General features: G+C 46.5%; 1 protein-coding gene across 1 annotated transcript; it reads left to right on the plus strand.

Moving 5' to 3' along the window:
* Window positions 1–9,707: 9,707 nt before the first annotated feature.
* On the plus strand, window positions 9,708–26,871 carry CYTH4 (cytohesin 4). Its single transcript, XM_074901344.1, has 13 exons — window positions 9,708–9,767; window positions 15,582–15,664; window positions 17,946–18,046; window positions 18,359–18,425; window positions 20,682–20,800; window positions 21,178–21,258; window positions 21,901–22,013; window positions 22,575–22,723; window positions 24,423–24,534; window positions 24,978–25,054; window positions 25,430–25,501; window positions 26,330–26,484; window positions 26,799–26,871. Exons 1-13 carry the CDS (start codon window positions 9,749–9,751, stop codon window positions 26,869–26,871), a joined length of 1,221 nt encoding a protein of 406 aa, XP_074757445.1. The 5' UTR covers window positions 9,708–9,748.
* Window positions 26,872–27,957: the final 1,086 nt, after the last annotated feature.

The following is a 27,957-nucleotide window of genomic DNA, read 5'->3' on the forward strand; positions in this document are numbered from 1 at the left end:
CAGCAGGTTGCAGGGAGGGAGGAAGTGGAAGAGGGAACTTTACTATCACCCTCAGGTCCCTCCTCCACTCCGATCTCAGCAGCAACTCTGCGGTTGAGGCCGTTAGCTGAAGGCGGGGCCTGCATGACTTCGTGGTTGGGTTGATGACTGCTGTAGGGGTTTTTTTCTCCCTATATGTCTTACCCATTCCCTTCCGTCCCCATCCCAGTGAATGGCTGGGGGCACCAAACTGCTTTTACAGGCGAGCTGAACAAGGGTTAGAAGTGGGGTGAGAAAGTGGAGGGATGGATTTCCTCCTCCCTACTTTATCATCCAAACTTGGGAGGAGGTTTAAGCAGGGAAGGGAATCTGAAATGGGAGTAGTGGGGTGATGTGGGGCAATGAATATGAAACATCACAAGGAACAGTGTTTTCTGTGAAGGCTGAACAAGTAAGTTAAGCAGCCTCTAGGAAGCAACAGCCACCCCATGGCTGCTCTATCACTTCTAACCTGTGGTGATAAGGTCCTACCTCACTTCCCCACCTGCCAAGATTACTAGTACAAAGAAGTATTTTGTGAACCTGTATTCACCATGAAGTGAAGCAAATGCATCAGGGAATGCAATGAACTGCTTTGTCTCCCATGCCGGTACAATGAGAGCCAAGACTGGTGGGTGAGAGGAGCCCCTGCAAACCAGCTTCTCCCTATCAACCTTCTCCCTTTTGTGCCAAAGCAGCCAGTGGGAGATGCTGCCAGATGTCTTCCATCTTGTCACAGAACCATAGAATAGTTTGAATTGGAAGGAACCCTTAAAGGTTATGAAGCCCAACCCCCCTGCAGTGATCAGGAACATCTGCAACTAGATCAGGTGGCTCAGAGCCCTGTCCAACCTGACCTTTAATGTTTCCACGGATGGGGCATCTACCAGCTCTCTGGGCAACATGTTCCAGGGTTTCACCAACCTCATCATAAAAAATTGCTTGCTTATATCTAGTCTTCTAGTTTAAAACCATAACCCACATCCTATTGCTACAGACCCTACTAAAAAGTCTGTCCTTATTTTTCTTGTAAGTCCCCTTTATGTATGGAAAGGTCCCAGTAAGTTTCCCTGGATCCTTCTCCAGGCTAAACAACCCCAACTCTCCCATCCATCACTCAGCACTGGCTGCAACCCAGAAACCTTCAACTATGGAAGGTTTTCAAGTCTTGCAGCTATTTCAGAAGCACAAAGTGACCATATGTACTAGGTGTTCCCTCTGTGGGTGGTAGGGAAGGGGGAGGAAGGAAACCCACTGACTCCTCTGCAAGTGAGAGCTGGAACAGGCCATAGAAATACAGGTCAGAGAAGAACAGAAGGGGGAGTGACAAAGGCTGTTACAGGGAGAGCAACAGCAGGAGATGGGAAGGGCAGACAGGCGCAGAATATAGGTACTCAGCGAAGACAAGTATATCTGGCCCTAGAGAATACAGCCAGTGGATGGAGAAAAACTATTACAGTTTCCTGGACAATTGGACACATTGAGAGCTCTGTGGGAGTCATTTGGGTGACAAGTGAGGGCCCAGGGAGCTGGAGCTTGCAGAGTTCCTAGGGATTCAGGAAGCTCTAGGTTGGGCAAGCAGCCTGGGACAGGCAATCAGGAAACTAACTCCTTTCTGGGCATTGTTGAAACCACATTCGGAATCAGCTTCTCCAAAGGAACAGTTCCATTTTCACCAGATCTATTCTCTGAAGGTTTCCAATAACCCTTATGTGCGTGGGGAATATCAGGATGGGGAGAACAGAGAGTGAACACCCTGGGGTAAGAAGGATGGGGACTGAGGGGAGAAGAACTGGGGAGAGCTGGAGAATATATTGAGTCTTACCCAGGTCAGAGTAACAGTCATGTGAGGATACTGGGGCTAGGAATGGGATTCAGGCTGAAGGAGACTGGATGGAAAACTGGCCAGTGGCACAGCATAACCTAGTGGCAGGGATGGACAAGGACCATTGACATGTCAGTGTGTGCTTTTGTCCTTGTAGTCTGGCATATGGGTTTGTGGGACTGGCAGCATGAAAGGGACTGGGGAAGAAGACAAGTTAAAATTGGTTGGAGTGGAGGAACTGTTGTTGAGACTCCATGTCCAGGTGAGTGCCATGTCAAAGACAAGTACTGTATGGCCAACAATGAGCTGTGGAAGTCCTGGCAAGAAGGGATATCTCCAGCCCACTTCTGGGCAGATTACTTTTGGAGGATAATTGCCTGCTACTGCTATGGATGGTTAGTTCTCATCCAAGTAAGAGGTCTGTGCTGTGAATCTATGAACATCTCTTCTCCACTAGTGCCTCCGTAGAGGTATGATAGAAATCTCCATAAAGGCTTTTAGGGTGTTTCTTTCCATCATATTTAAATTAATAAAAATGGGATATTACATTAAAATAACACATATTGTAATCACTCTGAGAACAACTGGCACCTGCTACATTAAAACCACTTGGTTATACGTGCTGCAGGCAAGGAAGGAAACCACAGGAAATGGGCCCATAACCCCTAACAGCATATACAGATCTACCGCTGCTGTGATGTCCTCTCACACCACCAAGAGGTGCTCTTGACATAGGTTTCCTTCTGCATGTGCAGTGGGACTGAGGAAAGGCAGGAACCCATCTGGGGTTTCTTGTTCCCTTTTCTGAGTTTAAAAAAGATGTTAATGGGAAAGAATTGCTCAGTGAGACAGTTTTGCTCTGAGAGACTGCCAGGGCCCCAGGCTGGGTCACCTCCGAGTGACCCATCGGTGCTGGGTTTGCACAGCACCCGTGTGGGATGGCAGGGAAGGGAGGAAATGCATGATACCTTTTTTCCCCTCACAAGGATCCAAAGCAGTGAGGACTGCTCCATCTCTCCCCTTCTTTACACAGGTTTCTGCTCCCTTGGGGAGGATGGGAAAAGGGTGAGGGGGCTCTTTCAGAAATTATGTTTGCATTTCACAGCCCTGCACAGGAGGGCAGGAGCTGAGCAGGAGGCTTGTCCTTCAGCAGAGAGTAGCAGGAGGAATCCTTTCCTGGGGGGAACAGGAGGCCCATTTCTTTGCACACACAGGGCAAGGCCACAGCAGGTATTCTCATTACTTTGGGCCCTGATAGGATCTATTTTCTGTGAGCTATTGCTCAGGCAGTCCTGAGTGGCCATGAGACCTTTTCTGTGTGTGCTGGGCCTCCACCATGAGAGTAATTTGCTTCATTCTGGCTGGGCTGCAAACTGTCTCTGCTTGTATATTCCCCTTTTGCGTCTTCCCACTTCCCCATTCACACAGTTTTGCACCACCTGCCTCCTGCTTTTAGTTCTTGCTTTGCTGCCTCTCTTCTCCAAAACTCCCACCCCTCCCTGTTGCTGCTCCCCCCTCTCCCCTCACTGCTGAGGTTTCTCACTGACTGCCACACTTGTTTGAAAAGCCTGCCCCGAATTCAAAGCTCAGATCATAACTGAAATGGGGCAATGTACCTCAGTCCATGACGTTCTGCAGTCCCTGTTAGTGAGGTTGTGGAGTTGCTTCATATAGGGTCTGTTTTCTAACACAGCCATGCCAAGTGCTTCTCTAGCTTAAATTTACCCTGACAAGCAAAAGCTTAGGAAAAAAATGAAGTTTCTAATTCAGCCTTGCTTAACACAAACTACCTACATTTACAGTATAACTCATAACCAACTCAACTTGCAAATGGTGCTTACTGAGTTTTGGACCTGTCTTACTCATGGGCTTTTCTGGAGACCAGCCCTACTGCCATCAAGGGAAGGTTGTTCATTACTGATACTTTGTGTTATGGAGGCCCCTCTAGTTTCAGGATCTCAACCTTTCCAGTCTGGGGCAAAATAGCAGGTCCACTGCCATCTTCCTATCTGGAGCACTGAAAGAGGATCACTCCCTCCACCTCTTCTCCACTATATACCTGGGTAAGCAGAAGACCATGGCACAGACCTTTGGACGCCAAGTTCTTCATGATGGCTGATTCACACTTGCACTTCCCTCAGTTGAGAAGTTGTTCACAGGCTCTAAATCATACTATTTTTTTTATGGCTTGGCCTTATCTGCTTCTTCGTACTTCTTCAAGTCCCCAATGATTCTGATTTGGGTTTCCATTCTTACAGATATTTTGTTCTCAGCCAGTGACAACCCCCGTCTTGCTGATACCTCTCTGTTACTTAATGGTGATAAATATAGATCAAGATCTGACAGTGCATCATTTCCCATGAGGTGCTCAGATGGTTCAACAATATTCTTCACCTTCCTGTTGTAGAGGGGAGGTAACAGAGACTGAAGAATACATAAATTCTAACTTGAATGTCAACTGCTTGTCTTGACTCCCCTGAATGCTAGCACTCTTTATATGTTATCAGATGTTAGATATACTATGCTTTGTAAAACCAGATCTAATACCTATTTTCACTTGTAAGCTATGGCATCTTCTAAGAAGGCTGCATCAGGGAAGTGAAAATATCTGTTCAGAGTACTAAGGAAATCTATAGCTACTCTGTTTTACAAGACTAATATTTCCTGAACTACTAAAGTAAAATCTTTTGCTTGACTTCTACAATTTTTTTTTTTCAAAGGCATAAAGCTTCAGTCTTGCAGCACTTCCAAGTCAAAGAAAAAAATCCCTCCAGCAGTTCATTCAAGTTTATCAGATTCTAAGTGACCCTCCTGTAGTCTTTGTAAGAGGTTTTATTTTTAATGTGGCCTTCTAGCTTTAAAATAGACTTCAGTTCCTTGAACTAGTAAAAGCAGTTGAGAATAGGCTAATCCAGGTGCTCTGCACTAGTAGCTTTACTTACTGCCTGCACATTTGCATCCTGAGCTACTGCTCTGTCTGTCACAGTCTGTGTTGCTCCTCACACTGGACAAGAATTATTTTATTCCAATTGTTATATGAAAAATCCTGTTATTGTCTTTTCTTTGTCCTGTTTTACCTTGCATCAAAATACCATCTATGCAGCTCATAATCCCCAAAATACTGTGTAAGAAGTGCTAAACTCTCTCCTGACATACTACAATTCCTAAACCCAACCTGAATGGAAGCCTAAACCTCCTGAAGGGGCTATTGAATTTGTACAACCCTGTACTTTGTCTCTCTGTGGAGAGTTGTGGGAATACAGTCGACATGTTCAGCACAGAGAAATACATGGCACTTTGTCTTTATACCCTTGAGAGTAGTAGGAAATACTTGTATTTCTTTTTTATTTACACAATTATTATAAGCCTATACCAAGTAGTAGAAAAGTGCACCCACACTTTTGGTTTGATATTTTCTTTTGTGATCCCAGAACAACAGATATTTACAACTCCAATTCAAGTCTCTGTGTACAGTCATTAGGGAGAAAAAATGGTTCATGGCACAGGAAGCAGCCTGGAGTATTGATCTGCAGCAACCTGCCTAATCTGCCCATGCTTGATGAGGTGAGAACTGCTGGACCAGCCTGGATGCCCCCACTGCACACACTCCCCGCCTCTTGCCTACACAGCTCCAGCCTGAGATAACCACAGATGGGAAGGATGTGCAGCGGCACAAGCAATTACTGGATCTCACACCAGTCCTGTATCAGAAGCGCTGATTTCCAGGGATATGCTTCTTTCTGTCCCTGTTCCCAACAGCGCTGGAGGCACAGGAGAAGCACTGCTTTACCTGTGGATGTGAAGGGGAGTGAAAAGACGGGACAAAAGGGGCCAAATCCCACCCCAGTCCAACCCAAGACATATCTGACCTGTTACAGTCCTCTTCACTTACCCTGATATTATGTAGGTCCCTCGACATCCTCTCCCACCCAGTCTTCTTGTTCCCTTATTGACATCTCTTGTACAGCTAAGAGAACTTTGCACCTCTGAGCCAGGTCTTAGAGCCAGGATTGGCCATTTCCGGCTCTACTCTTTATCTTGTTGAAATGATCTCTATCACCTGAAAAATGTTCTTTGGTTCTTCCTCCAGTCTTCTGCTTCTCCAAGGAGTGCATTTCTTGATGAGATATGACCTTGATCTCATCTGGGTTGCTCTTTTCTCAGATGTTGCTGAAGTCATCATAGTGGGTTTTTTAAATGTATAGGCCACAAGTTTCCCTAGAAGGAGGAAGATGCCAGAAACTGCCCAATATAAGAGTCAGTCCCCAGGATATGAGTATCTTTCAGCATAAGCTGATTTTTGCTGCATGTCAAATTCTCATTGCTTAGTCTGTATTTGACCTAGGTTGTATCTATGCTGGCCTTGTTGACAATATCAGTGGGAGAACCCACGTGCTCTGAGCCACTGGCTGTGGGCTAATTCTGATCAAACTGTATAGCATTTAATTCTCATCTCTCCTAGGATCAATCTGATATTTCTATGCCCCTGGGGCATAATTAATTTTTACCTGCTTGCTTGCTTTTGTGCCCTCCTTCCCTCCTTCCTTCCTTCCCTCCTTCCTTCCTTCCTTCCTTCCTTCCTTCCTTCCTTCCTTCCTTCCTTCCTTCCTTCCTTCCTTCCCTCCCTCCTTCCTTCCTTCCTTCCTTCCTTCCTTCCTTCCTTCCTTCCTTCCTTCCTTCCTTCCTTCCTTCCGTCTTTGCTTTTTCCTTTGGTTCCCTTCCACCTATTTTACTTGAAATAATGAGAGGGTTGGGTTGTACCCCTTTTATGGTATTTTCATGCCATGACCACAGAACATGCCTTATTTATCTTAAAGGCATTTCCAGATACATTTCTGGCTGGGATAGCATTGGTATCTACCTGAGTTCAGTACAGATCTGTATTGCCTGTATGGGATACTGACCTATCATCTGGGTCTAGATTTCCTCAAGGAGGAACTGGTTGTTTTGCTCCAGGGTAAGCCTGGAACCAAACTAGTTTGTGCACCATGTGAATGAGTAGGAGACTAAGGACCTAGAGAGGGAGACATACTCACCCTGCACTTTGGAAAGAATGGGAGATGTTCTAGGCTTAGTTTAATTATACAGTCCTGTCTCACTTCTTGTGTACCCTCATGAGAAGACACCTCACAGGTGTTTCATTTTTACATGAAAAAGATTTATGGAGTTTTTTTAACAATGCATTTCCCATTCAGACTCCTCTGAATGAAATAGCTGAAAGCATTTAATGTGCATCAAGGCCAACCACTGTTAAAACAAGGCTACCAGAACCAGGAGAATGCACGTAATGGAGATGATCATTGAACTGAAAAAGTAGGTAAGATCACAAACCAGAGAAGTCAGGGATTCCAACAGACATTCAGGAAAAGCTGTGAGAAGAAGGAAGCATCAAGGAACTAAGAGATGAAGCAAGTATGGATTAGAGACACAAGTACAGGTTTTGCATTGCTCTCTGTCAGAGTGGCTGAGAGTACTTCTGCAGTGCACAGAGGCATCCGTTGGTGTTTGCAGGGTGCTTGTGGTTTGTTGTGCCCACAGACCCATGTATAAGAACAGCCCTGATCAAGCTGCTTATATATGTCACCTTCTTTTGAGGCAGACAAGATCAGGTCTTTCAAGGAAGTGATTTAAGTTGACAAGTCTGCTTGATGTCAGCTGCAATACTGCTGAAACAATTATTTTGTGGAAAACAGTGATGGAAGGACAGGAGGTGATATGCTGGACCCAGGCCCAGTGCAACAATTGGGACACTGAGCTGGACTGTGGAGCAGTGAATTCTCCTCTGATGTGGTAGTGTCATGGTTTGAGGCCAGAGGGAAACTGAGCACCACACAACCACTCACTCAGCCCTTCCCCCTCAGGAACAGGAAGGAGAAAATACAGCAAAAGGCTTAGGAATTGAGATGAGGATAGGGAGGGATGATTCACCCATTATGGTCACAGGCAAAAGACAGATTTGTCAGGGGAAGAAAAGGAACATCAATTTAATTTAAACATTAACAACACTTAACAGACAGAGTCGGACAGTGAGAAGCATTACCACATCTTAAAAACACCTTCCCCACACCCCTCCCTTCTTCCCAGGCTCAGCTTTGCTCCCAATTTCTCTACCTCCTTTCCCAGCAGCACAGGGGGAAGGGAATAGGGGTATGCAATCAGTCCTGCCATTCCTTCCTCCTCAGGGGGAGGACTTCTCTCATTCTTCCCCTGCTCCAGTGTAGTGTCCATCTCATGGGGAAGTCTTCCACAAACTTTTTCTGACATGAGTCCTTCCCATGGGCCACAGCCCTTCCGGAGCTGCTCCAGCATGGATCCTCCCAGCAATCCTCCCAGCACTGAACTACAACAGCAGACGGTTCTTCTTCCCACAGAGTCCCAGCCTTCTTTGGGCACAGCCACCTGCTCTGGTGTGGGGTCCCCCATGGGCTGCAGGTGGGCATCTGCTCCACCATAGACCACCACAGGCTGCAAGGAGGTTTCTACACCGGTACACCTCCCCCCCTTTCTCCTCCATTCTTCCACGGACCTCAGTGTTTGCATAGGTGTCCTCCTTACAACTCCAACTCCCTCTCCCAGGTTCCCCTTCTTAAATATGTTATCACAGAGGTGTGGCCACCATCACTAACTGGCTCAGCCTTGGCACAGAGGTGGGTCCAACGTGGAGTCTGGAGAGCTTTGAGAAGCTTCTCACAGGGGACACCGCTGTAGCCCCCTCCTCTGCTACCATAACCCCCCACCATGCACACAAACCCAGCACATTAGGTCAAAGTCTGGACCTGTTTTGCTGTTCTGCTCAAGGCCTGCTGTGACCACAGCAACAGGTCAGGGAGCTAAGGATGTAGAGTGCTTCAGAGGTAAATGCATGGAGAAGAGTCATCCCTCTACAGCTTCAGTCCTGCTAGAGAAGACAAGAGCCCAGTTTGGGTATCACACCTGGTTTGAATTTTGCCTTGACCAGTTCATGGCTCTGACATAGTGCCCTCCTGCATGCTTCTTTTTTCCCACATTGCCTACATCAGAGATCTACCACATAAATCACATGGCAACCAAATTGAACTCAAGGGGAAATGTAAAGCCTTCTGGGGCTGTGTGGAGGTGATGGAGGAAAAGAGCACCTCTCTGACTTGCAGGTGAACAGAGCAGCCTTCAAAACTGTCTGGCTAATGCCAGGTCACACCAGCAGGAATATTACTAAATCTGAGAGAGTAATTAATTCCTCCTCAGTTCACTCCATCCTTACTTAAAGGCTTCCCAAGAAAAACAGTTTGCTTGGGGGGGGGGGGAAGAGCAGGACTCTGAGTACAAGTCACTTAGTGAGCTGGGGGGGGGGGCAAGCGGGGAGAAGAAAAAGATTCTTTTCTCCCCTCCATCAACCATCCTCCAATTTTGGAGTGCCCATCCCCCCCACCCCCCACCTGCTGCAGAATTAACACAGGAAGAATTTTTCCTTTAAAATGAAACCACTTCCTGAATCAGACGGGTTTTCTGAATCAAGAACTTCCTTTTTTCCCCCCCTTTCTCCTTGGAGTATCTCAGACAAAAGTCTAAAGTACTGTCAGCCTCTTGCTGCTCATTTCAGTCCCTTCAGACAGAGATGTGTGCTCAGAGATTCCCCAGAAAGGTGCTGGGATGGAAATGCATTTGTGGATTTGCATTTCAGAAAGAGCCAAGGAGTCCCTGTTAGCTCATAGCGATATGCACATACAGCTTCCTTCACTGATGCAAGCTCATGCGATGTGGTGGAGGGACTAGGAAAGGAAGGGTGGAGTCAGAGGGCAACCCTCCCCCCTAATGCTGCTACAGTCTTGGCCACTGGCTCCAAGTTGTTTCAGTTCTGTGGAGCATCTGAACAAGCAGAAAGAAAGGAGGAACAACACTTGTTGAAAATATCTTGTGCTCTTCAGGATGGACTTCTGTCCTGCTGGTAAGCCTTAACCATCTTTTGCCTTGTTTTCTGTGAGGGCTGTGCACTCAGTTTGACAGGGCAGAGCACAGCATAAGATCTCAGCAGCTAGAGTGGATCCTGTGGCTGGCGGCTCTGCAGAATGGGATGGTGGAAGATCCCTGGTGGTGCCATTAACTGCTTGTTAGACTTCAGCATTAGGCTTTTTTCTTGTTTTACTTGCTGTCCTGTAAGTGAACTCCTTTCACATTGGGAGAAATTTTCCCACTGATTTGAATGGCCTTTGTGATGAGAGCGTCCACTGCTGTGATTCCTCGTGCTGGTGATTCTGAGCTGAGCTGGAAACTGGCTCAGGTGTATCAAGGGTATATGTGTCACTTGGGATGAGCACCTATAAACTTCGGCTTCTCTTCATGCAACTCTCTCATGGCTTGCAAGTTCCTCAGTGGTGTTTCCTTACAGGCCTTAGGAGCTAGTTTGCTTTTGCATAGTCTCTCACACCATTGGGTATCCCAGTGCAACTTGCTTGCAAGGCTTTTGGTAATGGGACCTCTCTTGTTTGTGTCCATGTTAAAGGTAAATGACTGAATTAGGGTTCTACGAACTCCAAGTGACCTGCAGGTGGGCCTGCCTGATCCAGAAATAATCTCAAAAGGCAGATGTGGGTTAGGGGAGATAAACTGCATCTGAGGAACCAAGACAGATCTTAGGTTTTATTTTCTACTTTGGCAGGTGGTGGATAAAGTGGTTGGGATTCAGCATGGAAAGGCATACTGCCAGACTGAACATTTCTTGCCTCTGGCTGAGGAAGCTCTGAATGTGTGTTTGTGCGAAGGCAGCAGATAGGGAGAGCAGAAAGGGAATAGGCTGAACAAGGGCCAGGAAGCAAAGGGATCATCTTGCAATGGCCCTGCTGTGTCTGACTGTCCTCACAGGCTTCTGCATATAGGATATAGAGCACAGAGTGAAAGGAAAAAGCAGTGCCCAGTTTCAACAATTGTTCTGCACTTTTTTTGCTCCTATGTGGGTTGACAAACAAAGGGCATGCTCAAACCACATACTAGCCTTGCTTGCCAGGGAAATTGGTGGAACCTATGGGAGCTGAGCTTTTGCCAGCATCTGGCTATAAATGTTGGTGAAGGTGGGTATCTTCGGATCACCCAGCCCTCACCACGTGAAAGCAACTGTGGACAAAGCTTCTGCAGGACAGGTTGGGCAGAAGGAGGGGGGTAATGTCATGTTTTGCTACTTGTTTTAGGTGTGCTTTCCGCAGAAACTGGGGCTCTCAGAACTGATGGTCTGACACAGTCATTTACTCAAGTTATGTGTTGCTGAGTTAATTATGTCTTGAAAGTTACACGCTACAATAGCACAGTGAGATCCTGCTCAGGGACAGTGCAGGTTTGTTCAGCTCTGGCTAGAGGCAAAGCCTGGAGACAGGCAATGCCTGAAGAGATGTGCTGTTTGTGACTGACTCTTTTCTTAGTCCCAGCCTACCACTTCACAGCTGTGTGGGAAAGTGCGCTTGTTTGTTGCTGCTCTACCTTGGGAGCTGAGGCTGCTGCCAGATGCAGTTTTCCAGTGAGCTTTAGAGTACTGTATGTGTTTAAAGTTGCTTGGTTGCGGCATCATTTTCCTGAAGGTCAGAGGTGCACATACACCTTTTCTTGGAGTCACTCCTACCTGAGGACACAATGGTCCTGTCAGGTACCTGCCCACCACAGCTGCATGGAGATGAGACCTGTGTCTGTGGGGAGGCTGCTCCTCCTGCAGTGGATATCCTCTTTCAGCTTCCTTCAGGACCCTTTAGCAACTGTCTGGGTGAGGCCACAGAACCAGTATACCAAATCCTTGAGCTGGGTGTGTGGAGCTGGGAGAGCAGACTGGTGCCATGGTATCACATGCTGGGATGTGTGGGGTGAGAGCCATAGGCGAAGATGGCTGGAAGCTATCCTGATTGTTCTAAGTTGTCATGTAGGAAAGGGGACCAGGTGACAACATAAATTCTTCTTCACACCTTTCCCCCCATAGCTGGAATGTGCAAATTAAACCTGTGTGAGGTCCATGTTGAATTTCTTCTGACACAAGCTGTAAGAGAACTGTGGAGTGGCTGCAGGAGGGAGACAGATTCGGCTGGAAGGAATTGAGGAGCTGGAAAGCTTCCTGTTATCTGCCTGGTACCACCCTGGTACTTGGCTGAGGAGCTGGTGGTGCTGGAGGTGACACAACAGCCATGTCCAAAAAGAAAAGGAATTTCCGGTGAAATTCTTCCACCAGACAGCCTCATCCAGGCAGAATGTGCCTATCAAGCTGTTCTGTTTGTGTGTTGCCATGGGTGGAGGTGCCCAAAGCCTTTAGCAGACACACTCAGAGCTCTACCTTACCTTCCAAATGGGACAGCTGAACCTCTGCTGTTACACTGTGGGTAGGTAAGTAGCATGCAAATGGTCTGTAACAGTGCTACAGATGCAGTCATTCGTCATAACCTTCTCCTATGGTTTCTGCAGTCCATCTTTCCAGCTCTTCTGGGTAGTCACTTCCCACTTATTTCTGTGCTTCAAACACTATCTTCCTATTTATATACTTTTGCTTGGGATTGAAAGCCTCACTTAGCACCTGGACAGCTCTGCACAGCCCTTTGCAATAGGAAATGAGACCACCAAACAGTACTCTTTGCAGGCTCCATGAGTACCCAGACTTTTGCATAATTCCAACCTGCGCTCCAGATGGGGAGGTTGAGGGCGTAAGTTACAACAACCGGAATTGAAGTCTCTTCTGAGTGACAGCACTAAAAATACAAGCCTGGGCAATTAATGAGGAACTAACAGGTCTTTCTATCTGGGTCTGCCCTGAGAGTGGGAAAACAACCTCAGGAGCAGGTGTAAGCCCCACAAATGTGATACTGATGCGCTTTCCTTTCAACATTTGCTCTCTGAAAATAAACTCCAAGCAGCAACTTCATGTCCTCTCTGGAGAAGATGCTAACCAGTTTTTTATGTCTTGTGACTGAACTGGAAGACTTCAGCCATTGGTTTGGCAGGCAGTGTCCCCCTGAAACCTGCGGGTGTTTTTGCACGGTGAAATTTTCCCATGTGCAGAGAATCCTGATCAGGCCTATGTTTCATCTGTAACCTGACTTAGCCCTAGGGGGAAGTGGAACTTGGTGGTATGGAGGACTTTGATGAGGCTGAAGATGTTCCTCAGTCCCTCAGTGCAGGGATGAATTCCCTCTGCCATTGCAAGTGTCTGGAGCCAGCCAGGAGGTACTTCACTCAGAGTGTCCCTCTCCTGCCAGCTCAGCTTGTTCTCAATGCAGAGAGGGAAGGAAAGGCAAAGCAGCCTCCTCTTATTATCTCATCTGCTTCTTGCCCACCTGCTTCTGCTGTCTTTGCTGCCTTTCTGTGGCTGGTTGCCCAAACAAGCCTTCTGTGCTCACTTCCCCTAACTGTAGACCCCAGTGTGTGCAGTAACATTGATGAACGACCTCAAAACATTTTTGAGCAGAGCATTAGGCTTTCTGTTAGGGAAACGGAGTAATATGCAGGCACTGACCCCAGAATTATTTTCCAAGACAAATGGGGACTTAAGATGTTTAATAAACTTAGGAAACCTTACAAGGATCCCCTCTGCACCTCAATCTAAATTGCTCTGAAAGTTTCATCCATACATTTTTTTTCTTACTATGTCACCCTTTCCTGATTTTATCCCTTGATACCCTTCACTTCTCCACGACTCATATGCTTTTTCTCCCCCGCCCTTGCCACACACACAGTCCTTTCCACACTTTTCTCATTCTGACAAAATGGACAGGTAAATTACTTGGGAGTTAAGGTTCTCAGATGTTCAAGAGGAAGGGGGATTAGGTTATTTACAGGCTCGGTGGAGCTTGTGTGAGAGAGATGGTGTCCTCTGGGAGCCTCACATCTCTTTGAGATGCTTTAGGCTGCTTCAGTAAACAGAGAACAACTGAAGCAAAACAATCAGCCTCACCACAAACTTTGCTGATGGGGTGGGGGAAAAAGAAGTTCCTCAGGTATGTCCTGCTAAGGTGCTTTTGTGGTATGAAATACAGGAAAAAAACTCTCTGTGGTAATTTGTCAAGGAATCACCCCAGTGTTTCCACATATAGCAGCCCCCATAGGGGTGAGAGAGATAAATCTGGGGATACTGAGAGGCTGGACTCATCTGCAGATACCAAAATGGCAGGAGACATAAAGTAAGCTGAAAGACCCAGGCACCGCTCACAGGCGCAGGGCTGACATTCAAGGGGAAGTCAGCAACCTGCCTAACAAGCAGCAAAGCAACTGCATGGGTTTTTGTTGCTGTTACTGTTTGTTTGTTTTCCCCTCACATGCAGACGTGGCTGTCGCAAGCTGCTGGATGCCACATTTTCCTCCCCTCTTGACCGGCTTTCAGCTCTTCATGAGGGCTGCTTGCAGAGGTGGGAGGGGACATGGGTCCGGGCTTCATGCTGGCTCCTTGCCTAGTGCTTTCCTCCCAGAGGATCAGCAGCCTTTCCCCAGGGAATGCAATGATTGACAACAGCGGGAGGAGTGACAGGAGAGAAGCTGCAGCCTGAGAAAAGTAATAGGACGGACTTAACACATGGAAACTCAACCAGCTCGGAGGATGGGGGAAAGATTAGGTTTGGGGAAGACATGTCTCTCTGAGCTGTTGTGGCAATGACAGCAAAGAAGCATATGGGCTCTAAGATGACTACCCTTGTCCCCCTTTCCTTCTGTATGTCTTGACTAGTTCCTTCCTCTTTTTCCCCACTCATATTTATAGCTGTTGTTTTGCATGTGAGATCCACACTAAGAATTTCCAAGGCAACTGATGCCACTTCCTCTTTTTCCAGGAAGACTGGAGGCCCAGGGGATTTTGGCTTATGAAATAGTGGAGTAAGGCATTCAGTGACCTGACCTGGCTTCCTAGGGAAGTTTTGTCTCAAAGTGTTTAGTTGCAGCAAGAATCCTGTCCACAAGTTCTGCAGTGACCTCCCAGGAACTCCAGTGCTCCCAGCCTCGGTTTTTTTTTTTCTTCCTAGGGCTCACAATTTGCTTTGCCTCTCTAGGGCTGCAGCCTCCTCTTTCTCCTTGCTGAAGAGACTGTGCTTCACCTGTATTATATTTAGCAGCAGTGCTGTCACCCCAATTCTTCTAGGTCTTTTATGAATCATTTTGTGGTCGCCTTGACTCTGCTGTTATCTGTTTAACTTCCTGTACATTACAAGGAAGCCTACTTGTGTTTCTGCGTTGTCTGTGGTCCACAGAACAACAGCCTCCCACAGATGCTCCTTCTTCAGCAAGGCTTTCATACCCCCAGATCCTGCCCTCAGACCTGAAAAACCTCAATTTTCTCTCTTAAGTAATTTCTGACTAGCTAAGGATGGATCAGTCCATGAAGCCCATGGCTCTTCATGGGAGGTTTGGATGTAGGTGAAGTATTTAGGTCACAGTTTTTCAGTACATGGAGATGACTGACATAAAACCCAGCAAAGAGCATTTGGTAAGACCTCTTCATTGTGCTTGCAGTGAGCAAAATTAGTTGAGTAGGTGGGGTAGAAGGCTGCAGGGTTAGATCGGAAGCCAGTGTAGAATCTTGCTGCTGGAAGGGATATATGGATCTCTGCTGCTCGCTCTGGACTGAGAGCCATTTGCAGGGCAAAGCTGAGGTGCAGTGGCTCCAACAACAGGGAACATAGATGCTGAAACACAGAAATCAATGTTGCTGTGGCATGACCCTAGGAAAGTATAGGCACTGAAATGTTGAGGCAGCTTTTCCTGTGATATGTTGGTTCCAGTACTATTCTCACAGACATCTTTGTTCTTCCAGGGTCAACTGACTTGAGTGAGGCTGAAGAGGCTGAAATAGAGATAATCAGGCAGCACAGACAGGAGCTTTTGGAGGACATTAAGGTAAAGAACATCCCGTTCTTCCTGTGTACCTAACCTTCTCAAAACTCTCTTCACCAAGGTGTGCCTTAACATAACAGTCCAGATCATGCAGAAGTGCTTCTGCACAGGAGTCATTTGCTCTGGCATGATCCAGCTTGAATTCTGAACTTCAGGTTGCCCTGGCATATTTGCCGCCAGTGTTCAGCCTGTGGTACTCTCTGCTGCAGGAGTCATCAACTACCCTAATGGGATATTTGAGAAAAACTGGTCAGCACGTTAGCAGGGATGAGCTGGGATTGCATATTTAGGATAAGGAAATGAATATGACTTTACTAAGACACACTAGCAGGGATCTGGCTCAGCATTTATGATTATTTTAAATTACTGATTACCTGCTAAGGACATATCAGTCCTAGTTATCTGCTGCATCCCCCTGTGTTTATCAAACTTTTATTTACTTTGTGGACCTCTAACAAGTCCTCCATTAAGGATCCTGTCTCTTTAGAGAGGTGTGATGGCAGGACCTTCCCCACAAGTTTCTCCACCCAAACATTTCTCTATTGACTCCTAAAATGTCTGAAAGCAGCAGATTCAAAATCAGTCAGTAATATCGCATTGCAGTCATGCATAGTGCCATACACTTTCTATTCTGTTCTGCCTCCACCTCCACATGGAATGTGGCCTCCCATTAGAGAGAGCTTATTACACTGAATCATTGGGCTTGCACTGATTTCCCCACAACATGAAGATGTCCACATGCCTGGGGAATAGGTGCAATATTTTCCTGTGCAGAGTAAAGGATTAAGCCAAACTACCTATTACTTCTCAGGCTTCCAGACTCATCATCTCCACTGCAAATCAGAACGGTGTCTTCTTCCTTCTTGCAAAGCAGTCTATGTGCATGTGGTTTGCTTGTCTGTAGTTCTTATCTCATCAATTCTCAGAATAGGCAATGGTCACTGTACAAGGCAGGATATTTTAATAAGAATACTACATTTTTGGTCAGAGAAAAGCTGCTAGAGTACACAGACCCATACTCTAAATCCCAAAGCCATTAACCAATGGGGTATGAATTGTCCAATGGAGCACGATGAGTTTAGTTGAAAGAGTACCTAGAACTAGAGGCATTTTCCCAGGTGGATTTCTTCAGAAAGTATCTAGCAATACCCTTTAATACAAAGACTTAGTGGGGATGTCTGGTGGTGGGAGAGGGAGGAGGATGGGTCTAGACTTGCTGGTTACTCTGCCAAAAGACAGCGGTGAATACAATAACAAAACTGATAATAATTTGAAATTCAGGAGATAAGATAATGTCTTTGTTACATTTGTGCAATACCTAAAGCTTAGTAAGGAACACTCCTGGCTCTGGAGTCTGATGAAGCACAACAAGATGAAGGCCAGAGCAAAACTGAAATCCAGAAGTTCTTTTAAATTATGGGATATTGGAGAACTTCGGTTTCTCTATCTGGATGAATACTGTGGCCACATCCTCACTCCTCATTGATGCAAGATCTGTCATAAAACAACTGTTCTTCCCCTGCCTATTCTGGTTTGCATGGGGAAGAATTTGGGTGATTCCTGGAAGAGAACTGTGATGCACTCTGGCTCTAAGGAGGACCATAACTGCAGGATGTAAGCAAGGAGTTACAGACATCTTCATTTCCTTGGTAACACAGAATATCCAGCCAAGGCAGCCATGGTCTGTCATGGGCCTAAAGGAACCTGAATTCTACAATTGATTTTTTTAGTTTGGCAGTGATTACTCGTCTTTTACTCGTCCTTTCTTCTTTTTCCACCTAAAAGACAGGTATCTGCTCAATGATATTTGAATGATAGGTATGTTAAAAAATTTGTGTTTCATAATGTGGCCACTTCAGGTTCATATTGACCTCACAGACACTGGTTCCACTTCCTCTTGCCTGGATGTGTAGCAGGGCTATGCAAAGTAAAAGCTAGAAGGAAATGGTCATAATGGAAGGAGTGTCAGATCTGACACTGTTTGAGGAACTGAAATCAACACTGGGGTGAGTTCACTGACACTCTCCACACTGGCTAAGCTTGATTTTCCAACCTTGATTAACAACAGACATGAGAACATCCCTCTGCCCCTCTCTCCCATTGTTTTAATCTAGAATCCAGCAGGGTCACCCCAGAGCAGTGCCTATTTCATAGACATCCTTGGCTGGTCGTGACCATATGACCTGTCCTTTTCCTATGATTGAGAGAAGAAGTAAGACATGCTCTGTAGGTGTCTGTTCTTTTTCCTTCCATTGCCTTCCTTCTCCTGATATTTCTTTTGCAGAAGTTGAAGGAAGAGATTTCTGAAGTGTTTGCAGAGATTGAGCGCTTCCAAAATGCAGAGGAGAGGCAAGAGGCAGACAATAATCCTGGGGAGCAGACCAGGCAAGTGGGACAAGATGAGTATTCCTTTGTTCACAAAGTCTCTCTCTTGATGTTGAGAAAACAAAAACACCAATGGGATTTGGATCACAAGAACAGGGAAATGAGGCCAAGAATACCCTTCTCTAAGATTTCTCTTTATTCCTGGATAGTCAGAGACCTGTTCTTGAGATATCTGAGTTATCTTGTGAGTAAATTGAAACATGGCCCTTTATTCTAAGTTTAACTTTCTTTCTTTCTTTCTTTCTTTCTTTCTTTCTTTCTTTCTTTCTTTCTTTCTTTCTGTCTGTCTGTCTTCCTTCTTCATGTTTGCAGCAAACTATCACAGAGGGATAAACTTCTGTCCCTGGGCCGGAAGAAATTCAACATGGACCCTGCAAAGGTAGGATCTGTTCATTCCACCTATGACAAAGCTGTGAGGAGGAGCTTCTGTTGGCTACTGGTCCACTTGCAGCCACCCATGTCAAAGGAACTATAGGATGGGACTGTAAGGCTGATTTCCTACCTCACTAAGGTGCTAGTTAGTAGCACTCTTGATCCTGTCCCTGAATAAGGTTCCTGAATAAGATCAAGCCATTCTGCCTTTCCCCATCATGTGCCTATAGGCCATCCCATCAGATGTAACCCAAAACTAGGAGAAATAAAGGATGGTTTAACACTGCCAATGTGTCAAGACAGACAAATCTCCTTCAGCCCAGCAATTCTTGCCTGTAGGAGGCTAAGAACTGGCTATAGTGTGATGGAGGAAGATGAAGTAAGAAGAAGGTGAGAAGTTTTGAGAGTGTGTCAGGTTCCTTCGCTCATTCAGAACAGAAGAGAACAAGCTGCCTCTGTCATTTTGGAAGTAGTTTTGGTAGTACTGGTGGAGTGAATCCAGGTTTTTCACTTTCTGGGACTCTGACCAGTGGCATCCAGATGCCATAGCCTTCAGGCCTCTGCAGAAAGCTCTAAAATTGTCATGATTAAGTAGAGATGTGAGAAAGATAGTTTATTCTTCCTTCCTTCTCACTGGTGGACCATTTTTTGAGCTCTATAAGGAAAACCACAAGATACGATTGAACATTTGCTCATTGTCAGCTAATCACCGCAGGTAACATCTTGGGTGGCTGTTGGTCTGAGTGCCAGCTTTTCATGACTCCTCCTCTGCCCTGCTGAGACCCTCAAGATGCCTTCCCCTGTATCCACACCACAGCTGGAGTCCTTCCCAGTCCCCTGGACATCCCTCTGCTAGTGGGATTTGTCTCAGAGCAGTGATATCCGTACCTACAGTTTGCGTGAGAGCAGCTTTCATTTCGTCTTTCTATCCGACCTTGGTCTGAGGCCCCAGAGGCATCTCTCTGTGAAACTGTGCCATACTGTGCAGAAATACCTGACTAGTTCTGACCCCAAACCAGATTAGCTTTATTAGTTCAATGCCAATCAGCTTGGTCAAAATGTTATACTATGTACCTATATTATGCAGATCTCTGTTTATTGCTTCCTTTTTGCTACATGCCATAGTCTAAGAGGTGCTTCAATGCAGGGAACTTTCTTTGCCCCTCCTTGCTAAGGTTATACTTCATCCTTGCAATGCTGATACTTTAAATGACTTCCTATCTCCAAGATCTCATGGCAAGTTCCTGAGGCTAGAGTAGGTAAGTGTTAGGAATCTTACAGAAGAAAACCTTTTGGGAGAAACATTTTATTCTGGAAAATCATCAGTGCAATACTTTGCAAAATGAAATTGATCTTACCAAAATTCTGTCTGGGGAAAATGAAAGAAAAATAGTGTGGAAAAATCTCACAAACATTTTAAATTCTTCTTTTGAAACTGCTTTTTCTTTGGGGCATTTTAGAAATAGTTTCTTACATATTATAAGGCAAAGTGAATTGATTCTGTTGAAGTAGAACATTTTAATAGATCTAAAAAAAATTTCATTCCTTTATTGTATTTTGTGAGGAGAATTGCAGTGTGGTCTGGAGAGTTTTAGACATTGTTAAGAACCTGAACAAAACCTCAGCTTTCTGTGACTTTGAAAATCATGAAATTACCTCTAAAATAGGATGTTGACTCTTTGAGCAGCCCAACTCAGACCCTCGATATTCCTTAAAAAACATATTCCATACTTACTGGCTGGCGAGGATGGAGCTGAAAAGATTGCAGACTTCTCTGTGGCATAGAAGAGAATTTAGGGAAAAATAATTTTAAGTTGTCTCAAGCCTGTATTTTTGTCTGAGTACAATTTTTTATTATATCTTCTTTTAAACATTTTTTTTCCTTTAATTCAGAAAAATATTACATTTAGGAAGAGAACGCTAAGATATTTTGATTGAAAATGTTAAAATGAACTATTTTGACTTTGACTTTTTGGACTTTTAACCTACATTGTCCTTTTTTGTTTGCTTGAGTTTTCATCCCAGTGAAACATTTATCCAAATCTAGGGATGAAATAGAAGTATGACTGACACACCACAGTGAATGAAGAGGGATGGAATAAGGGTGAGAACATGGCTGTGGCCTCTCATAGAGGGCCTCAGGAGTAACAGAAGAGGTAACATCATCAAAGCCAAGGAAAGCTGATATCAGGGTTTTGAGGTCCTACTTTCTCATCAGCCCACAGAGCTGTCTTACTTCACTGTCTTGCTTCTCCTTCCCCAGGGGATCCAGTACCTGATTGAACACCAGGTATTGTCCTCAGACCTGCAAGAGATTGCCAGATTCCTCCACAAGGGTGAAGGCCTGAACAAGACGGCCATTGGGGATTATCTGGGTGGGAGGTGAGCAACGCAGCCAGGATGAGGAGGCCCTTCGGAGGCCCTGTCCTGCCTGGCCCCTACCAACTACCATTTAATTGACCCCTGGCAGACCTCAGTCAAGTGCCAAGACTGAGCACACCTCAAATTGCAGTGGGCTAGGTGGGCAGTGCACCCCAGGGCGGGTCTTTGGAACGTGGTTAAGACTGGCTGTATGGGCTACCTTTCCTCCTGCCTGTAATGGGGTCTGTCTTCCCAGACAAGAGTGTGTGTCTTGGCTTCTTGTTGGTCAGATGGGAAGTGGCTGGGATAGAGCCAGGTGCATGTTGTCAAACCAAGGGGCATCCAAACTGAGCAGGGTCAAAGTTCTCTTCTGATCTTTTCCTTCTATCCTCTCCCAGGGACCCCACAAACATTCAAATCCTCCAAGCCTTTGTGGCATGTCACCAGTTTGCCAACCTCAACCTGGTGCAGGCACTGAGGTGAGTGAGCATGCAGGATGGAGGGAATGAAGCAGCAGCCTGCTCAGCCACTGGGTCTTGCCACCCAGGAAGGTTGTGAAGACCTCCTGGGCTGAAATGGATCTTTCCAAGGCCCTGCTTTGTGTTTTGGTGCCGAGATTGTTGCTGTGAGGTGTTAACACCTTTTCCTGGCCCCTTGACTGGATTGGCCCTGTGCAGAGAAGATGGGAAAAGCAAAGTGGGTCACTGTGGCTTCGATGGCTGGGGGGATTGGGCATGTTATTTTTTGCACCAGGAAACATGTCTGTCCACAGTGCTAGTTATATCAGCGACAAAGCGACTCTTGTTACACTCTTTTCTTATAAGCCAGTCTCCTGGCAGGACTCTTTTCTCTTGAGGTCTCTGCTGCCTTGCAGGACACTCATCATGGAAAAGGAGCCATGATTTCCAGGATGATTAGTTCTGCTTCCTGCTTTTAGGGTCTTTGAGGCTGATGAACCTAATTTCTAGAGAAAGGAGTAGAGCTCCTGCTTCATGCACTGTGGCATCACCCCAGTGTGATGGGATGACATTTTATTTTCATGGTGTCCCATGGTTTGAAGGAAGGGATAAATATCCCTTGCACTCGATCTGACTAACTCTCTGGCATGTTGATCCTGATAGACAGTTCTTATGGAGCTTCCGGCTGCCTGGGGAAGCACAGAAGATTGACCGGATGATGGAGGCCTTTGCCAACTGGTACTGCAAGTGTAACCCGGGAGTATTCCAGTCCACAGGTAGTTATGGGGAGAAGGCCTGTGAAGCTGAGCTCCACTGTTTGCTAGTGAGAGGAACCTTCCTTTTCCATTCACAAACCACAGAGGGCATCACTTGGAAGTGTGGGTGTTTCCCCTTAAGCTGAAGGAGACAGTCCAGTTCCTATGAGGATTTTCAACAGGCTGAGGGTCTTCAGTCCTCCTTTTGCTATTGTGCTCCAGTCCATCCCCATAGGAAATAGACTTGAGAAGTGCTCCCAGCCCCACATGAGGTACACCTCATTGCAGCAAGGATAGCACTGACATACATGGGTCTGTAGAAACTTTCCTGCTGGTAGAGCCACTATCAGACCAGATTTACCCAATTTGCCACATTACCCTGAGGGGATGGAATCACCCCCATCATAAGAGATCAACTCTCTCCCTCTTTCTCCTAGCGGAGGGGACATCTCCCTTTTTACCTGCAGCTGAGAGGATAATGCTGTTCTCCAGTGACTGGAAACCAAGCCATCTGTTAGGGTGTGGATTGAGCTGCCCTCTAAGACGAGTGCCACCCATTCTGGTTTTCTTTCTCATTGCCAGATACCTGTTATATACTGTCCTTCTCTATCATCATGCTTAACACCAGTCTGCATAACCCCAATGTGAAAGACAAACCCCCCTTTGAAAGGTTTGTATCCATCAACAGAGGCATTGACAAGGGAGGAGACCTGCCAGAAGAGCTCTTAAAGGTAAGGAGACATCCCATTTTCTAAATAGTCCCTCTTTTCTCTGTGGCTTGGGGTCCACTGAGAAGCAACGTTCCACAGGTCTCAGTGTAATACAGGCCTACTAACCTTCTGCCATACAAGGTGAATGGCTGCGCAAGTAAACAGGGATGTACATACAAAAGCAAAGCTTGAAAATGTGGAAACTCTTTTGGAGAGGGACTGTGCACATGCTTGTTAGTGAGGACATGAAGCAAGAAAGATGGGGCTGGAGACATTCAGGGAGTAGCAGTGTCAGTTTAAGAAAAGATGAGCTTTTAAGTGTATCTGTGTGAGAGAAGAACAGATACTGTAACTGTGTGAGAGAGGAAGACATGAGCTGCGGGTATCTGTGTATTGTGCAGGTATGAGGCTGTGTGAATGGGGCACCCACTTCTGTTGGAGGTAGCTGGGCACTCAACTCTTTTGGCCAAATTTGAAAGTCCTAGCCCACAAGGGGATTGTCTGTTTCTTGTGTCTCTGTGTGTGTGAGACAATGTCACCATGGCCCAGATTATGAACCCCTTTTCCTTTTTGTACCTAAATGTTTCAGCTGACTCCAGTGTTCACATCAGTCAGGACACCAGTGCCTGGTCTCTCTTACACCAGGATATATCTTTGAGTGAGTAGAACCAAGAAGCCCCAGATGAGTGTCAGGGTCTTTTCCAGCATCTCTTCCAGCATCTGTCAAGCTCTCAGCAGGTCCATGGTGTCTGATCCCAAAGGATGAAGTTGCAGTGTGGGGGAGACAGAGACAGGGGATGCATCCATTGGTAAAGCTGGAACTACCATTTTCTCAAAGGCTCAGCAGTCATGGGACCTGCCTTATGAGGCAAGGTAGAGGTGGCCACCCTGCCTACATGTGTCTAGCTTCACCCAGCCAATCTGGGGAGAATAACTTGTGTCTTGTGTCAAAGAGGGTGCCTACACCCCACACTTGGGTTTGCTGAGCAGCATCCCCTCAGGGTAAAGACTTTAGTTTTTTCTCCAGAGTGTCATTTCTTTCAGGCAATTTGAGGGAAGGTGCAGAAGCCTGCAGGTTCTTTTTTTTTTCTTGGCTTGGGATTTGTGTAATAAATTATGGAAAATCCAATGATGTGAGCAATATTTGTGTACCCCTTGAAAGCTAGTAACGTGCCTCCTCTGTCACTCTGTTGTTATGAATGTCATCCTTTGTGTCCCTAAGTGTAAAAGCCTTGGTTCTATGAAATGTACCTCCTTGTAGTCATGGAGATGTGTGTGTTGGTCTCTACATACAAGTTCTCAGCAGAGTGTTTGGCACCACCAAGCCAGCACCTAAGTGAGGCTGCAGTCTTTTCCGTGTCATGTATCCTCCCAGTGCCTTAGTACTACCCATAGTGGCACTAGTGTGACATGCTGGGTTTGGTTGCTGCAGCCTATCTTAATGGGGGTGCACACTTTTGTGCCTGTGACTTTCCAAAATGGGTCACTTTTTTCGACACAGGATGCAGAAAAAAGCTGGTGATCCCCCTTGAGACCTGTGAGATGTGGACTGAGGGTTGTTGTACCCCCTGTGCTTACTGCCCGCTCACCTCCCCCTTCACCTGTCTGCCTCTGGAAACATAGTGATGAACCAGATGGACCTAGAAGAGTTGTGTACAAGCTATGTCAGAAATTTCTTTCTTTTTCTTTCTCTCTTTCCCCCACCAATGCTCTGGTGCAGAATCTGTTTGAGAGCATAAAGAATGAGCCATTCTCCATACCAGAGGATGATGGGAATGACCTCACACATACTTTCTTCAACCCTAACCGTGAGGGCTGGCTCCTGAAACTAGGTAGGGAGAGGATTGCCCTAGCTCCTCTGAATTCACCACCTGCCCATCACCCACCACAAATCTCCCCCAGGAATCCACCAGCTCTCTGCTGTCCGTCCCTTCAGTCTGCTGTGGTGGGGTGAGGCTGACACCTGCTGTTGAAACCAGCCGGCTACTCTCTCCTCCCAGCTCCTGCAGACTCTGTCTGCTCAAAAAGATATTCCTCATCCCTCCCCGTTCCCAGCCCCATCAGAGCAAAACTGGCTCCCTGTGTGTGTGAGTGTCTACCATATGGCTTCACGTCAGTGGTGAGCACCACGGTTGCCTCCTTGGGGCTGATCTACAGGGAGAGCTGGGAGGGTATGTCTGTGTGTGCATGTCTGGAGCTTGGGGCTGGGGGGGGGGGGGGAGGGGAAAGGCAGCAAAATGTGTGACTAATGGAGTTTGAACCTCATTGCCTTAAGGAGGACGTGTGAAAACCTGGAAACGCCGTTGGTTCATTCTGACCGATAACTGCCTCTACTACTTTGAATATACTACGGTAAAAGCTCAACTCCCAACTGGGAAACTGTGTCCTGGGTGGTTATGAGCCTCTGAGGGGCCAAGAAGGAGGAAAGGGTAGGGGGCAACTCTTCCCTTCTACCCTATGCTCCTAGACTGAACTCAGACCCCCCTTCTCTCCTATGCTGTTTTCTCGCCTCTAGTCTTGAGGAGGAGAGAGGCTGGACAATGCAGCTATTGCTGTGATCTCCTGCTAACTAAGCTCCCCACTGTATAAATGGAGGGGGTCTCCCCAGGCATACACTGCCCTAGTCACCCCTGCAAAGGCACATGTTTGGGAAATCAGAGAGGCTCTAAATAGTGGCATAGGTGTGGGGAACATGTTGGGTGTTAATTCATGTTTCCTTGCCTTCAGGACAAAGAGCCTCTGGGCATTATCCCCCTGGAGAACTTATCAGTCCGGAAAGTAGATGATCCCAAAAAGCCGGTAAGTCTCTGTGGCTTGGTACTCTGCCAGTGCAGGCTCTCAGGAGGTCAGAGGGAAGAGAGGGTGCACACACCCTACTTTACCATGCTTCTCAGAGCAAAGGTGCCATTCCAGACTGCTTCCCCATCTAAACATGTTGTTATCTAAATATGATTGTATTTTACCAGGGAAGATCTGGTGTGAACAGAGACCTGTCTTTTGGATAGCTGTATTGTATTGTTTTCACGAGTGTTTGTGTGTGCAGGGAGGCAGAGATGAGTACACACAGCTGGCTCCCTACTCATTTTGCACCAAGAGATGTGGGTTCAATTTCTCTCTCCAGTGCTCTCCATAATGAGTTACAGCCTATGGAGACCAGACAGTGCTGTGGTGTTCAGAAACTTTCCCAGGAAGCTAAACTCTTTGCGCATCTTTTGGGGGTACCCACGTTTTGATGTGTCATGACTTTGGGAAAAGTGCTTTTTATCTGTATGGTGGCAGGCAGAAGAGAGGATGTTGCATCTACTTAAGAGGGAGAGAGATCTTCATGAGTGGAGCAGATCCCAGAAGGTGTTTTCTGATAACTGTTGATGCTCCATCTCTCCATAAAGACTGTTCTAGTGACCAGCCCTTCACAAGAGGGATGTATTTGCCTAAGAGGTGTGGCCTGGAGATCTAACTCATAGGGGAATTCTTGGGGTGGGGCTGGAAAGGCTCTGTTGCATTTCAGAGGCAGAATGGTCTCCTCTCCTTTGGAAGCTCTCTCAGCCTGTCACCCATGATTCAAGGCAGCATAGTCTCCTTGATCCACCCTGTCCTCCCCTAATGCTCCATTTTATTACCTGACAGAACTGCTTTGAGCTCTTCAATCCCAACTGCAAAGGTCAGAAGATAAAAGCCTGCAAAACAGATGGGGATGGGAAGGTGGTTGAAGGCAAGCATCAGTCCTACAAGATCTCAGCAGCCACACCAGCAGAACGTGATGAGTGGATTGAGGCAATACGGTGAGGAGACCAGAACTGAAGGCCTGAGCTTGCCCCAGGGACAAGTGGTCATGCAGTTTATTTGGCTACCAGAGCTTGAAAGAGGGGGTGGAAAGAAATTTTTACAGTCTAGCACCTGTGCTACCTCTTGATTTCAAAGAGTTTCAGGGCCCTTCTGGAGAATCTCTAGCCACAGCTAAACTCTCTGCTGTGGGTCTGCAGATCTCCTGTCCTACGTTTTGGTGAGTGTTGTCTCTGCAAATTCAGTTAGGTTGTCTGTGCCATTCTCCAGCATTAATACTCTTCCTTTTGCTCCCACTTCCTCTTGTTTCCAGGACCAGCATCACACAGGATCCTTTCTATGACCTGGTCTCTGCCCGTAAGAAAAAGATTGCCAGCAGAAACTGAGCCCTGACCTGGTCACTGGCAGCAGGAAGATGTAGTTGTTGGACAGCTTCCTTCCCATGCTGGGCTCTTCTAGGGAAGAAATTTGGGAGCACTGGTTCCCTCTGCCTCCCACTTGGCAGAAAGATGACTGACAGGACAACTTGCCAGATTTGCTTCTTCTATGTCCAAACTGAAGGCAGAGGTACAGAGGGCAATCCACTGAGGACTGTCAGAACCATGGGCATGGCATTTCCCATAGCCAAATGTAAAGGCTCAAGAGCAACTGGCCTTTGGGTTTTCCCACATAGCCTGAGCCATGTAGGATAAGAACTAAGAGGAGACAAAAATGTCTTCAGAATGTCTCTAGCCCTTCCTGCCATCAAACCAGGCCTGGATATTTTTCTGTGAGGATGCTCTTAGTGCAGCCAAGCATGGTCCAGTCAGTTACAGAGCAGAAAAGCCCCAGTGATTTCTTTTCCATGAACAGATGTGTAGTAGGAAAAGGGGCCACTGATATTTAAGACCTCACTGTGAAACCAGAGGCTAAGGGAAGAAAAGAAGCCCTCTGTTCAGAAGAGAGCCCTCTCTACCTCTTCCTATAGTCATGAGGGCTGTAATCCTGGTCATTCCCTGTTCTGTAACTGTCATAGGTTTTAGAAAGTTAAAGATGTTGGATAAGGAGATAAGAGTGTAGAGAGGCTGGGGGACCAGGGAAGCAGCTCTGTGTCTTTTGTCTCTGTTTTGAGACTCAGGGATCACCCCAGGTCTCCCTAGGGAAGAAAACCAAACACTAGCTCTCCTCCTGGCTGATTGCTCCCCAGCAAAGGTTGCTTCCTTGCACTACCCTCAAGGCTTGGGCATTGTATCTGAAAGGCCTGCAGTCAGAAGACATGAAAAATTGGAGGTGCATACACACCACACTCACAAGAAAACACACACAGAGGCATTCCCATCTTCATACATTGGCTTCATCTGGAGTCTGGGGCTTTTTGTCTCAAGGGTAAAGAAATAAATAAAAGTGCTTGAAACAAGCCCAAAACTCAGGGTAACATGGTTGTTTTAGTGATAAAGACAGAGGATGTAAGATAAGAGTGCCACGTTCCTGTG

This window comes from Athene noctua, chromosome 3, assembly GCF_965140245.1.
Source record: "Athene noctua chromosome 3, bAthNoc1.hap1.1, whole genome shotgun sequence".
In the NCBI taxonomy this organism is placed as follows: Eukaryota; Metazoa; Chordata; class Aves; order Strigiformes; family Strigidae; genus Athene; species Athene noctua.